Source organism: Nanorana parkeri, unplaced genomic scaffold (assembly GCF_000935625.1).
Source record: "Nanorana parkeri isolate BGI_ZX_2015 unplaced genomic scaffold, ASM93562v1 scaffold2205, whole genome shotgun sequence".
NCBI lineage: Eukaryota > Metazoa > Chordata > Amphibia > Anura > Dicroglossidae > Nanorana > Nanorana parkeri.
This window is the reverse complement of record NW_017308473.1, coordinates 98,497-113,060: the sequence shown is the minus strand read 5'-3', so window position 1 is coordinate 113,060 and position 14,564 is coordinate 98,497. Positions and strand designations below refer to the sequence as shown.

At 41.6% G+C, this 14,564-nt stretch overlaps 2 protein-coding genes across 2 annotated transcripts in view; both read right to left on the bottom strand.

The window, feature by feature from the left end:
- LOC108801048 (NXPE family member 1-like) overlaps positions 1-7,259 on the bottom strand; it is a 28,491-nt gene extending 21,232 nt beyond the window's left edge. The window contains exon 1 of the mRNA XM_018573012.1: positions 7,245-7,259. Coding sequence (XP_018428514.1) covers positions 7,245-7,259 — 15 coding nt within the window. The remainder of the gene's footprint in view (positions 1-7,244) is intronic.
- Positions 7,260-7,493: 234 nt separating this feature from the next.
- The window catches only part of ERCC6L (ERCC excision repair 6 like, spindle assembly checkpoint helicase), a 9,962-nt gene continuing 2,891 nt past the window's right edge, over positions 7,494-14,564 (bottom strand). The window contains exons 3-5 of the mRNA XM_018573011.1: positions 10,246-12,820; positions 8,013-8,894; positions 7,494-7,919 (exon numbers count right to left, since the gene is read on the bottom strand). Of these exons, the coding sequence (XP_018428513.1) occupies positions 7,494-7,919; positions 8,013-8,894; positions 10,246-12,820 (3,883 nt within the window). The remainder of the gene's footprint in view (positions 7,920-8,012; positions 8,895-10,245; positions 12,821-14,564) is intronic.

Genomic DNA, 14,564 nt, shown 5'->3' with positions numbered 1-14,564 from the left:
TCCCAGGTTGCTAAGAGCTCTTAGCAACCTGGGAGGCTCTGCAGTGCTGCCCAGCTCACTGACATTACTGGTTGCCAGGAGCTGAGTGGGGACGCTCTGGCTTGCGTCCTGCCTAGCTCCTGGGAACCATTGACGTCAGTGAGCTAGGTGGGACGCTGGATAGAGCCGCTGACAGCGTGGTCCGGCGTCCGCCACTGCCTGTGTTCTCTTGGAACAAATCAGCTGCGCATGCCTCACACCATTGACCATTCCCTGGCAGCATACATACACACACACACCACTACTGCTTCATGCCATACTGCACACTAATTCTGTACAATGTGCTATACTCCAAACTGTTCCAATGAATACACAGTGCTTTACATTTCTCAGTGGACATCACTCTGTCTGTTGCCCTGATCAGCCTCACAGGACAGCGGATTACATTTATTATTACAGACCATCCTGTGCCTAAATTAACACAATTTTGTCACTATACCATTCAGTACAAAAACAAATTCAATCTAAGCCTTGGCCAAGCTCATTGAAATACATATCAGCTTTTACATTGATTCATGTAATGTCTGTAATGTACCATCAAATGTCAGGAATGAGTGGCCAATTTAAAGAAAAATAAATTGGAATGGAGAAACACAAATACATTCCCTACCCTTTCTCTTGTGTTTTTTCGAATTTTCTGTGTATTGCGTTGTTGACTGTTTTCACAGTAGGGAAAAAAGCAAAAAAAGTATAATTGAAATGAATAATTGAAATGATGGCACACATCCTTGTTGTGTTTTATCATTGAATGTAAAAAAAACTCCAAATATAAAAATCACAAGTAAATAAGAAAACACAAATATATTCTTACTTACTTTCTCTTTACATTTTTTATGTTACTAGATTTTTACTAGATGTTTTTTTCTTACTATGAAGAAAAGTCAACCAAGGCAAATAAACACATACATTTAAAATTTGCCACTAATGTATTTTCCAGTAATTAAAAAGTTAAATTTTAATGACAATTTTTTTTTTTTATTTTACAGACATTTTGGCAACCTGAAAACTCTTAATTACGCAGATTTCTTTTTGATATGGGGTATTTTGTTAAGCTATGGCACAAAGGTGATGATTTCTAATTACACCTGCGAATTGTACTGGTAAAAATGAGAGTCTAATTCAGCAATTCCGGTTTTGTTTAGAAATGTATAAAAATAAATTTAACTGAGAATGTATAAAGGAATACATTTAATAAATTACATATACATTTTAAAATTATTGAAAAATATGCAAATATAAATATAGTTCAGATATAATGTATTATATAATAAAGTAATATATTACATAATATATTAGCACAGGTCTGTATGTTACAGAGAAAGTGCCAGCAAGTCAGGATTTTAAAAAGGCATTCAAAGTGCAGTAGTGGTATGTAATGTGTAGTAACTCACAGCAACCAATCATTTCAGCGTTTACCAATTTAAAGATTGCTTTAGGTTCCAGCTCTTTTCTTTATTAAGCTACCTAGGTTTCACTTACGTGAGATATCTTGAAGGATGGATGATCAGGTTGATTGTGATCAGAGCAACGTTGAACTCTTGTGTGACGCTGCCTGCAAAGCTTATACATTTGTGTTGGAAAGGAGGTGTGACACAATTACTGATATGTGTAGTGGCCGGTATAGTTGAGTTTTACAACTTCAACGTGATTAAAATGTTAAGATAACATGTTCAGCGGGGGGGGATTACTACCAGAGCTCAGTGAGAAAAAATGCAGAGCGTATGGCCAGCTTTGCTATGAGAGTTATTGATTTGCTATGAGAATTATTTATTCGCTGAAAGAATTAATTTGCAATTTAAGGATTTAGAAAATAAGTCAGGGACAGCTCTGGGGAGTAAATTAATTACACTAGAGGTGCACCTGAAATTGATTTTTCACACCAGAACCGAAAAATATTTTTATTTCTAAATTAATATTGTAATGTTTATTTATATATTTTTTTTACTTTACTTTTGGGGGCTCTGGGGAAATATCAGACCCCTGATATTTCCCTTTTGAAAAAGAGATTGAAGACCCAGATCCTCAATCTCTTTTTCTACAGCCCCTGTTATGAATGAACAGGAAGCTTCTATACTCCTATTCCATTCAATTGAGGATCTAGTATGAGTTACTATGTCCGCAATCATGAATAAACAGGAAGTGATGTAGAGCACTTCCTGATCATTCATAATTGGTGACATAGCATACATAATATGTCCTCAATTATTTAAACTCAACGATCAACTGATTGTTGAGTGCTTGTACTCCGCTTTCCATCATCCAGTGTACTCATCGCACCCTTGACCAAATAATACCCTCAGAGGTGGGTGGGTGCCAAAGTGACTGCAGATGCCTCTGCAATCCAACGTAAAAATCCAGAAACCCTCTTTGCGCAGTTGGAGGTCTCGGTTTGCCACCTCTGTGGTTTGGCAGAATGTGGTCAATGACCTTTCCTCTCAGCTCATGCACTTGGTGTTTGCGTTCAATGAAGTGGATGGCAACTGGTTTCGTACTGTCATTCTTCACCCGTAGTAGCCTTCCTAATTGATATCCTGTCACTATGGTGTTTTTGGAACCGTCTCTTGAACTGACCTTTGGTTTTACCCACATATATTAAGAGCAGGGGCATTTGAGTATATAGATCACATGGTCTTAAGGAATTAAGGAGGTACTTAAGGAATTAAGCCAGGTTATAACTAGACCATTAATCCTCATTTTTAAGGACTCCTTAATGACTGGTAGGATCCCCGGTGATTGGCGGAGGGCTACGGTAGTCCCAATATTCAAAAAGGGGGCAAGGTGCCAACCTGGGAACTATAGGCCGGTCAGTCTAACATCGGTAGTTTGTAAAATGCTAGAGGGCATAATAAAGGATTATCTGGTAGAATTTGTTCAGGAAAACGGGATAGTTAATGACAATCAGCACGGGTTCAGGAAAGACCGTTCCTGCCTAACTAACTTGCTAACTGCAAATAATGTGGAATTGTTCAAGAAACTTTTGGACGATTTCTTAAGGGACCGTAATATACAGGGGTACGGGTACTCCTAGAATGAGATCCTAATAGGTTGGACTTGATGGACTAATGTCTTTATTCAACCTCAAATACTATGTAACTATGTAACTATGGTCCGTATTGCAGCTCAGATAACCTCTGATGCAGTATTTGTTCCCATTGTGGGGCTTGTAGAAAATGCTCACTTTTTTTCACATTGGACACTGTGATACCTCAAGGTCTTCATTCAAATCTCTCTTACACATGTTTTCTGCTAGATGAAGTAAACTTCCTTACCGTCCAAGGTACTTATCTGATGATGCTTTGATGAACATGGAGCCCATGGATCCCTCATAGCTTGGGTACATTTAACTTTTATTTATTTTCTCTTACCCCTGCCATCTCCGTTTTTTTGACAAAGCTTTCGGGACACAATATGACTTGTTATGATTGATACATGTATGGTATAATCTGTCCAATTTAGCCATGAATGCTTAGGGGTTTTCCTAGGTTTGCCTATATTTCACATATTACATATGGAACTACTATATTATAGTCCCCTTTATGTCTTTACATGAGTGATATTCAGTATCAGAATAGTATGTTTCGCCTGGTTGCTAGGCAACACTTATGCCGTACAGACTAGGGTTCTCTTCAATCAGGCTGCAGGCCGAGACGTATTTTCCATGGAGCTAGAGATCCCGCCCATCTCCACACTTGGATAGTGTTTGGGGCGGAGCTAACTCAGGAGCACATGTGGTAGTTTGCAGCAAGGCCAGAGGCAACATGGCAGCATGTTTAAAACTCTTAAAGGGCCAGATGATCCTGATTGATCTGGGTAACGTCTTACATGTGATGCTTTGTTATATAATCATTACGGCGCGAATGCAGTCTTTCCAGCAACGGAGGGGTTAACACATGTTCATGTGATTGGTCCACTGTCTTTCTCAAAATATATACATCTCTCTCTCTCCATCTATCTATCTATCTGCACTTGTACTGTGGTATTTCACATTCCGTTTGCCTGAACATAAATAATCACTACGGAGACATTTGTTAACTGCAGCATTGGTTTGCAACCCAAGTGCATTGGAACAAACTGAACCTGCGCCGATTACACAATGATTTGCCGGGGTGAATAAAATCAGAGATATGGAACGCCTTACTGTTGCTCCCTATGCAATAGGTCAAACCTTTTCTGGACGTGGTTTTACTGGGAACAATTTGTCCCCTCTACCGAATACGCTTCCCAGTTTTAAAGCACCACCTCTCTCTATGACACCACTGATTCTGAACTGGGGGAGGGTTTCCCCTTCATGAAACAGACCCATTTCTCTTCTGCTTTAAAAACAACTTCCCATCCCAGTCTTGGAGTACAACTCTCAAAATTGGAAAATGTGCAATAAAATTAAGCGTTTGTGTCCAATTTGCTCTCGTTGTTTAAAACTTACATTAAATTATGTTATGGTCACTGCTACCCAGATTTTCTTTTACATGACCAGTTGTTGCAAGCCTTGTTTGAGATTAACAGGTCCAGCAGCACATCATTTCTAGTCAGGATTTCCATCAACCGTACCATAAAATTGTCTTGTAATAGGTGTATAAATGTCCACTCTTACTTATCCAGCAGTGCCAATACACCAGCCAATTTTAGGGTAGTTGAAATCACCCATCATTACCACCGTCCCTGAAAATGCAACCCTTTGTGGAAGGCAGTGAGTCTACTTCCTACACTGGGGAGCCTGTAACAAACTCCAATAATTAACCTTGTAGTATGTACACCCTTATGTAACTCCACCCATAATGCCATAACTTGAATTTGACTTGGTATTAGCCTGTCATTCCTTGCACAGCAATAATAAGAGGGAGGGGAAGCAATAGCCATATATCATGTGCATTGCTTGCACATGAGGTGACAGGGAACAAGGTTGACAGGACAAAGACGACTTTGTCAGACTTCTGCTGCCCCCCCCCTCAATGACAGCCTAGTTACAGGCTGGGGCCAGAAAGCCGACCAGTCTGAAATGCATTGCTGCTGTTAAAAGTAGGAGGTGCACCGAAATGGAAATTTCAAAACCGAAATGAAATTTAAGAAAAAAATAAAAAATTGTCAGGCCGAAACCGAAAATGTTTTTTATTAAAATTTTTTCAAAAATGTATTTAATAAACTTTTTTTAATATTTATTTATTCATTTTTTTATTAACTATTTTTTTACTTTACTTTTAGGGGCTTCGGGGTAATATTAGGGGTCTAAACAGACCCCTGATATTTCCCTTTTAAAATAGAAAAAGAGATTGAGGCCCCTGTTATCAATGAACAGGAATCCTCTATACTGAGTGTCATTGATAACATGACAGAGTATGTTTACTATAACCACAATCATGAATGAACAGGAGGTGATTTAGATCACTTCCCATTCATTCATAATTGAGGATATAGTAACCATACCATGCCCTCAATTATCTACAAACACTCAGCGATCACTAAGTGTTTGCACTCACTCTCCCGGACAGCTGTCACAGGTGGCTGAGCGACAGGAGCAGGGAGGAGAGCGCAGCCTCCTGTGACAGCGCGGGCTGTCTCTCTCCCCACACCTTTGCCGGACTGTGATAGGCGGCTGAGCGGTGTGGTAGGAGGCTGAGCGCTCTCCTCCCGCAGTGTTCGGCCGGCTGTCACACTTTCTCTCCTCCCCGCTGGGATACAGAGCAGCGCCAAGCGGGGAGGAAAGAAAGCAGGGATGCGCCGATGTAGCGGCACAAAAATGGCACTTTCGGCATTACGCCACAAGTGTAATTTTCGGCCGATATCCCTAGTTAAAAGCCATACCACCAACCTGGCTATGCCATCTTCAGCTGAAGGCTTCAGTTGCCATCAGCAAATGCCAAAACCAGCCACATTTGGTGGGTGTTTAAATTTAAATCACAATGACAGCTTAGAGGTGTTAAAATGGTCAGCCTATTTCCCCCTCCAACCAAAACCAACCTCAGAAAGCCCCCACCCATTCAGAAGTGTATGGCTTTTAACCTGCTACCCGAAAATGTATGGAGCTGTAGTCATTGTTCTGGTGCCTGCCACTTTTTGGTAACCACAGAGATCGGTCTTATACTTTGTGCGCCATAGTGACTGGATTATGTAACGAGAACAGGGTTGTTTCCATACCTCTCATCTCTTCTTGGACAAGATCTGTCACGACTCATTCCATGAAAGTTGGATTAAGAGGGCCAAGTTACCCATATGGCTATAAAAGATGGGAGGTATGTTTCTGCCATTGATTAAAACAGAAGGAGCTACTTGGATGAATAACTTAACATCTTTAGCATAATAGAACAAATCCAGTTGAACCCAACTCCCTAGTTCTAAGTCCAGCCATACACAGTGGAGCAGGCTTAACAAAGAAACCTCAAAACAGCATGGATGAAGGAACTTGCACTTCCAGCCATCATTCAGGCAGCCACAGACACCAGTCGCTGCCTGAATACCTGAAGAGTGTCTGCATAATAATGCAGTCACTGTTCAGTCGACAATTTTCCACCCAGCTCAGACTATTTTCAAATTGACTTCTCAAACCAAGTGTTGCTCACTGGGCCATCTACGGCTCCAATTTCAGTTGATTCAGCAGGTTGTGGCTGAAATTTGAGCTGCATAACTATACCATGACCTAAAAAAAATTAAATCTTTCACACAAATTTTGCAAGTGTTTACAAATTTTATTACTTGCGCTCCGAAAATAAAGCAAGCTTTGTAAATCAAACAAATGATTTTCAACAGGTTTATAAAAACTGGAATAAGACTTGCAACCTTTAGTACAAAACATCTCAGTAACAGAGTGCACTAGATAGCGCTATAAGATGATTTCAGGAAGAAATGATTAAATCGTTGCTGTTACATTCTATAAAGTGAGTTGGGCTCAATACCGGCAAGTGTAAGCTCTATCTGGATCCTCCAGTCCAACTCGCCCTGGCCACTAAGAGGAACTAAAAGCAGAGTTCCTGGAGCTGCCAAGCAGTAGGAGTCTGTGAGCGTACGATCACCATCACTTGCAACATGTAGCAGTGTTTTTAACAAAGCAAAAACCGATAACGACTCCAAAACACATGGGTTACAGGCAAGACTTTGCAAGCACTGTAGGATTGAGTTTGGGATCAACTAGACTTTGCTTTCAGTTTTCTAGTAGCCAGTGCTGGGTAGAATGGTCATTACAAGCTGTGGATCCAGATGGAACATACACTTACCTGTGATAAGTCCATTGAATATACAGGGTATAAAGTTTTATTTTCATTTTTTACAAACAAGTTTATGGCAAGATCTGGTGCACTCGGTTACTTTGTTAGCAAATTTACATTTCTCTCCTGGATATTTATACAAGCTGCAAAGATCTGAGCCATTGCACTGGGCCACTGGATTTAAAGGAATAGTTTAGTTCCACCATTTCAGAGCGAGTAAAGTTCTTCCATTTTTACAGTATCTTCTACTGAAGAATTTTAAGACAGCTGTCTATACAGACCCAAAGTAATCATCATAACTTCAGGGTCCCCCGATCTAATGTCAAGTGCTTTTAAAAAACAGTCTAGTGCTTCCTTCACATTGCCGCTATCTTTAAGTAGTTTGCCACGTTGCACCAGGGTGGCGTAACGGTCTTCAATGCATGGGACCTTTTGGTGAATCCCTTCTGCATCTTGAGTCAGGCAGTCAACTTGTTCATCGGTAAGTAGCTCCACCTCACCAGTAGACTCATCTGCAGATTCTTCTTCAATGGAAGAGGTTTTTACAACAAAGCTATCGGATTCATATTCTTCTGATGTCAGTACACTCTCCTCTTCAGGTAGAGTGTCTCCTGCAGGTTCTTCTTCTGTCATTTCAAGTTCTTCTTTTGCTTCTTCAGCTTCATCTTTAAGAATGTCATCCTCCTCCTCCTCACTGCTCTCTTCAGGTAGTGTATCTCCTGCAGGTTCTGTAATTTCAAATTCTTCTTTTGCTTCTACAGCTTCATCTCTAACAACTTCATCCTTCTCCTCCTCCTCCTCACTGCTTTCTTCATTGACATCTACAATACTTTCTTCTACATCTATTGCTTCCTCTACAGCAACATGAACAAGGGACCTCCTAGAAGCAATAGATCTGCGCCTCGAAGGTGTACTGGACTGAGGGAACAGTTTGCCAGACATAGATTTGTCTATCTTAGGTGTTGAAGCACTTAAACCTTTAGCCGAGGGGCTACTGAAAGGTGAATACATTCTCTCATTTTCACCAGCAAGGAACACAGAGATTTCGGACTCGCTTTCAGAGCAGATCCTTCTTGCAGCTTTCCGGCGACCAGTGTGAAATATTTCCTCATCTTCAGTATCCATACCATTTGCCTGAACCTCTCGGTATGAATTTGTACCATTCATGTCATCTTTAGGACTCTGGCCCAGATCAGGACTGTTTCCAAGTCTGGGCAGTGAATTCACTATTGCTTCACTCATGTTTTCAGCGTCACTTTTTTCCATTTCGTCACCTGAAGAATGACTCAAGTTGTCGCATTCCTGACTCATGTTCTGTAGGGAATCGTCTAACACAAGTATGGGGCCGTTCTCTTGGGCCACCGAGGTCTCCATCACAATTTCCATCTCACCCATGCTAACACCATGCCCTTCTTTATCCGCTGAATCTTCTAGTACTAAATTGAAATCGCATTGTAACTGTGATCGCAAGCTGGACTCTTTCACACTCATGTTTCCAGGTCCCATGCCAAACTGATCCAATTTCACTGTTTTGCTGGCAAAACTTTCCAACGGGTAAGAAACTGGAGAAGCCAATGGAGAGAATTTTCCTACTAGAGAAAGTTTTGAAGCAGCATCTCCAGTATTATGATGTTCATGTGACACATCACTATTGGCATCCTGCCAGAAAAAAAGAAAAGGAAAAAAATCAATATAAATGCCATGTTAGCTGTTAAATTCAAAACATTAAAATTTTAAGATGTGTGTAGCTGAGAACGCAAAACAGCACTCATTACACACCCTTCTGCAAAGACGTTCTAAATTCAGACTGACCTTTTTGCAGCTGCAATATCAAATCAATGCTGTATGCAAGTTTTCTGTGGAAATCACTTATCCTCACACATCGGCTCGAACTATGATAATGAAACTGCCACACGTCGGCTCAATAGATCGGGAAGTGAGCGAACGCATGCCGTCACTCACCCACTTCTCGATCATCTCCCTGCAGAGAGCATTGACTGTCAGTCAGTGCTCCCTGTGGGGATTCCCCCCTCCTATCCTCCAGTGCTGACTGGAGGAACGGACGGGGAGGGGACGGGCTCAGCCTCTAGATAGGCAGAGCTAGCTGTCACTCACGCAGCTGGGTGGATCACGACAGCATTGTCGGGAACCATTCCGGCTGCGTCGGTCTCCGTATACTGCGAGCTGTAGCTCGCGATATACTAGGCTTTGGGTCACGGGAGGACGCTAGTATATGTCCTCCCGTGACCCTTAAGAGAACACTTACCCCATAGTTCTCTTTTAAAGCAAAACTCTAAGCAAACCCCTAAAAATACTGGGAAAATACATGTTTACAATTTACTTTTCAAAGATTTGTTTAAGAAATATCCTCACAGTACACCAAACCAGTACTAAACATTGCATGTATGGTGCTGAAACAACCAATGGATGGCACCATATTTTGCAGATATACAGTATGCCAACAGCACACCTTTCTCTTCATAAATTCAGATCCTCCAAGTTCCATATCAATGCAACATTTTTGAACCATACAAGGTTCATTTGTTAAGGCAATGTGACAATTAGCACTTTGTCTTCCTAATTTAGCTTCCCTTTGTCAACTTTGCCCCCTCGTTTGACAGTGAATCAGCATGCTCACTTCTGTCCAGTAAGCAGGGAACAGACATAGAAATACGTAATAGCAAACCAGGGTTCCTCCCTCCCTTCTCTGTTCTTCCAGCGCTCACTGGAGGGACAGACACGAGGAGGGCACAGCTGGCTCTGCCGCTAGAGATGTAGAGCCGGCTGTCAATATTGTCAGGATCCTTCCCAGCTGCGGAGAGGCCCTGCGCTGTCAGATAGTGGGCAGTGGGGGGAGCACACACACACAACAGTGCACCATTTGTTCACGTTACTCCCCTTTATAAACATATGGTGCGTCTCTCTCCTCCCACCCCCTTCTATTTAAAAAGAAATAAAGTGCTGAAAGTGTCTTGCAAGATATTTCCTTTATAGGAAAGATGTTGCTTACCTGTGTAGGCGAATCGCTTTGATATAAAACAGAAGGCATGCGGTCCTTTTCTTCTGCATCATCTTCAGTTATAAAACTATTTTTTTGAATGCATATCTCACTTGGGGGTTCACATTTGAATGGAGCCGGAGGCAGGTTTTCTTCTCCATCTGAATCTTCAATGATCAAGCTGGCCATCTGACAGTCTACATCATTTGTCCCTTTGTTTTTAAACGAAAGGGAATGCGAGTTTTCCTCTCCATAATCATCACTTACTAGATGAATTCCTTGACCATTTAATTGATCCGGAAATTCCCTTTTGATTGAAGCGAGGGAATGATTTTCTGGATCTTCAATTACCAAACTGTCCATATGACAGCTGATGTCAGCCATTTCTTGTTGTGTCAGATCCACAATGACAGGGGAGGTTACTGGTTTTGAACTAGGAAGACTTCTCGGTTTGGGTTTTTCTGGAGGAGCCACCTGTCGCAGCCAAGCCCCTTCAGTTCCCTTCCTTATCTGTTCCATTAGTTGCTCATTCATCTGAGATTCCATTTGTACAAGATCGTGAGCTTTCTGCACTCTCTCTTTAATGTAATGTACTTCGTGCTCATTTTCACATTCATCATCCTCGTGGTTGGAACTTTCATGCGCATAGATGAGGTCATGGTCCGAAATGCCAAAAATGGGCAACGTATGCAAGTAAGCTATGTGTTCATCTAGACCGCTGTCCGTTTTCCTTTGAGAGGAGTGCATATTTTGGAGCTGGATCTGGGTTGTAGATGTACGGGTATCTTCTAAAGTAAACAGCTCCTTTAAGTCCTGCTTTGAGAAATAGCGGAACGGATTCTTTTTGTCACCTGTCGTTTGCCTGATTAAGGAATCTTTAAAGATCTGCCGCCTGTATATTTTTTCTTCCACCGTCCCACATGTGATGAGCCTGTAAATGACCACGTTAGCTTGCTGTCCTATTCGATAAGCTCTATCGACAGCCTGAGCATCAGTAGCTGGATTCCAGCTTGGGTCAAATATCACAACACGGTCGGCTGCGGTCAAAGTTAATCCAACCCCGCCAACTTGGGTGGTTAACAATAGTACAGAGTATTCTCTATGTCTTTGAAACAAGCTGATCCTTTTCTCCCGGTCTAAAAGGGAAACTGTACCATCGATGCGCATAATCTTAAATCCTCTATTTGTCAAAATACGATCAACCATGTCGAGCATTTTTCTCGACTGGGAGAAGACAAGAGTTCGGTGGCCTTCGTCCTTGAGTTTATGAAGGAGCTCAATAAGAAGAAGAAGTTTTCCAGACTCTTCAATTAGAGATTCATCAGAAAGATGATCAAACTTGGTAACTGCCCCGAGCTCTTCTTCCGACACCTCATCTCCTTCGAGTCCAAGCTGAATACATGCTCTGGACGACAAAAGTCTCGGGTGGTCGCACAATTTTTTTAGAATAGTCAGCTCTGCCAGAGGCGACCTTGTAGTCATCAGCAATTCCTTAATTTGGTCCAGAGAGAGAAACTTTCTATAGACCTCTTCCTGAATTGCCGATAGATACACCCATATTATTAAGTCGTTTTTCCGGGTAAGAGAAGGCATTTCAGCCACTTTAATATCTGACTGAGAGACTAAGTGCTGGTTTGAATCTTTTTTGTTCTGAACATCGCTTTTTGTTCTTCTCATAAAATAAGGTCGGATAATGTTCATGAGGTTTTCAGAAATTTTTAGACCAAGAGCTTTTTCGCCTGGAGTAGCATCTCTCTCTCTGGCCCTAGTTATTGGATTTTCATACTCCATTTTGAACGTTTTTGCAGTCCCAAGCAATGTCCCTTGGCAAGCAAAGTCAAACAAAGCCCACAGTTCTCTTAAATTGTTTTGGACGGGCGTGCCAGTGAGAAGAACGCGATTTTTAGCAAGCAGTGCAGCACAAGACTTGGAAGTCTTTGTTGAGGAGCTCTTAATTTTGTGAGCCTCATCTAAAATAATGTAATCCCAGACAAACTCTCTTTCATTGTAGGTAGCCAGTTGTTGCCAGTTATTTATCAGCATTTGATATGTAGTAATGATAACACCGCCTTTCCTCTGGATCTTTTCTAGGTTTCTGGCCCGTTCTTTCTTACTCACTCCATGGAATTCAGTCACCCTCATGCCTGGGGTCCACTTTTCAAACTCCTTTACCCAGTTACTAATTAGTGTTGTTGGCATAATCAAAAGAACGGTGCGGGCTAATTCACTATCAAACATCCCAGATAAGAAAGCAATAACTTGAATAGTCTTTCCAAGGCCCATATCATCTGCCAATATACCTCCTTTTCTTCCATCTCTATACAGACTGTATAAAAAGGCTACACCTTCTTTCTGGTGTTCAAACAGTTTATCGTACAGCTCTTTATAAAGCGTGAAACCGCTGCCCATGACATCCACAAATTCATCATCTTGCTCATTTTGGAGTTTAACTTGTTGAGCCTCTTCAAGCTTTGCTATTCGACCTTTTATCTTTTCACTGGGATGTATGCTGTCTGCCCTTCGAAAATATTCTATTGACTTCAGGAGGTTGCCATTCTTTGCTTCTTCCTTTGCCTTTTTTACATATCTAAAAAAGAAGAAGAAAAAATAAATAAAATAAACATAAACCTAAATACATCTTATGAGTTGCATATTCCGTTACAGCCCTAATGAAACAATATAAAATCAGGAGTTAACAGCCTAAAAGGTGCCCAGACACCTTGCGATTATCGTTCGATTACAAAACACGACTGAGTTTTCGTGCGATAATCTGCCAGTTGATGGGAAGCAGACGATCACAATTACCTTACAACTGGTCAAATTTCCTTGATTGGTCAGGCTGGAAAACAGTTTTCGAAGTGTACGAAAATCGATGGATTAGTGGCGTTATCGTAGGAAAAAAAAAAAAGTCATCAAAAGCAGCAAGAGGGTGTGGGGGGAGGGGTGGAGAGACTGTGACCTTATAACATTACTTTAAGTCCATTGAAGCCAACCAACAGCGGATTACTCAAAGTGTGAGCAACCGAAATTCACATGTTACAGGTTAGACATAGTATAACTAAGCCATGAAAGACAGGACAGGGACGACACTGAAACTGCAAGTCCAAGTTACTGTTCAGTACGTTACGGTGAATGGGATGCTTTAAATGAGAGTTAAGGAGAACTATGAGGTGAGTGCTTTTCACTCACCTCATAGTTCTAGCCGACCTGTGACAATAGATCGGGAGGCGAGCAAACATATACGGGCGTTAGCTCACCTCTCGATCCTGTCACGGCTCTCTGCCGTGACAGGGGGAGGGGCTGGATTCCCCCCTCCGATCCGCCAGCACTGACTGGCGGATTGGACGGGGGAGGGGGCGAGTACAGCTGGCTCTGCCTCTAGATAGGCAGATTGTTGGACACTATTTAAAAGTGCGTGCATAATATAAAAAAAAAAAAAAAAAAAAAGGCACACAAACCATTTTTTTGTAACGTTGCATGCACAGTAGCGTGTTCCTGTGCATTGTGGTGCGCAGCAAGAATAAATGGCAATGCAGCGCAAAAAGCATGCTGCATTAACGTCACACTAATGGGCATCTTATTCCAGAGCAACAATGTAAATCCACCACAAAAGGCTGATACATTAGGACAGGACAATCCTGTTCTCTATGCAAGACACAACTAGAAAATCTTATCCTACAACCAAAAGTGAAAGTAAAGCAACCATCCATTACAGTTGAAACATACACTTGAATTCCTCATAAGTGTTGTTCTAAAGTTTGTGAGGTTAAAACAGAACAAAACGGCTAAGCCAGAGCTAGACAAGTCCCAGGAGCTCCGTAAAAACGACAGCCATCTCCTAAGTTTTTTCAGGTTCTCTAGTTGTTGTCAGTGGAGCTGGCTGCTAATAAAATCCTGCTGGCTCCTGGATTGCACAGTCTGAATTCCATATTAATTTATCCAACCCTGGGCTAAACAGACCTACTTTTAAAATGTCGCTCCGCAAACATTTTAAAATAAAAATATAAAACATGATTTTTGATTCATCAGTAAAATCAGTCTCTTGGAGCGCAGTACTGGACACTGGCAGATTCAGAGGCGACTGAGTAATATGCAGGCTTCATTGGTCATTCCAGAATCAGCCTGTGTCCTGTAGAATCAAGAAATACCCTCCCACCCCAACTTTTTCATATGCCGTTGTATCACCACAAAGCTCCAGCTAATCTTTGTAAATGTGCGGCTGTTAGGAACGAATTCTCTCTCAGTCCAAGAACACCGAAAGCAATGGACGTTAGTCGGTGACGTTCTTCGGAATTCAGCCCAGTTGTCAGGCCTTCACATTACAGAGGACC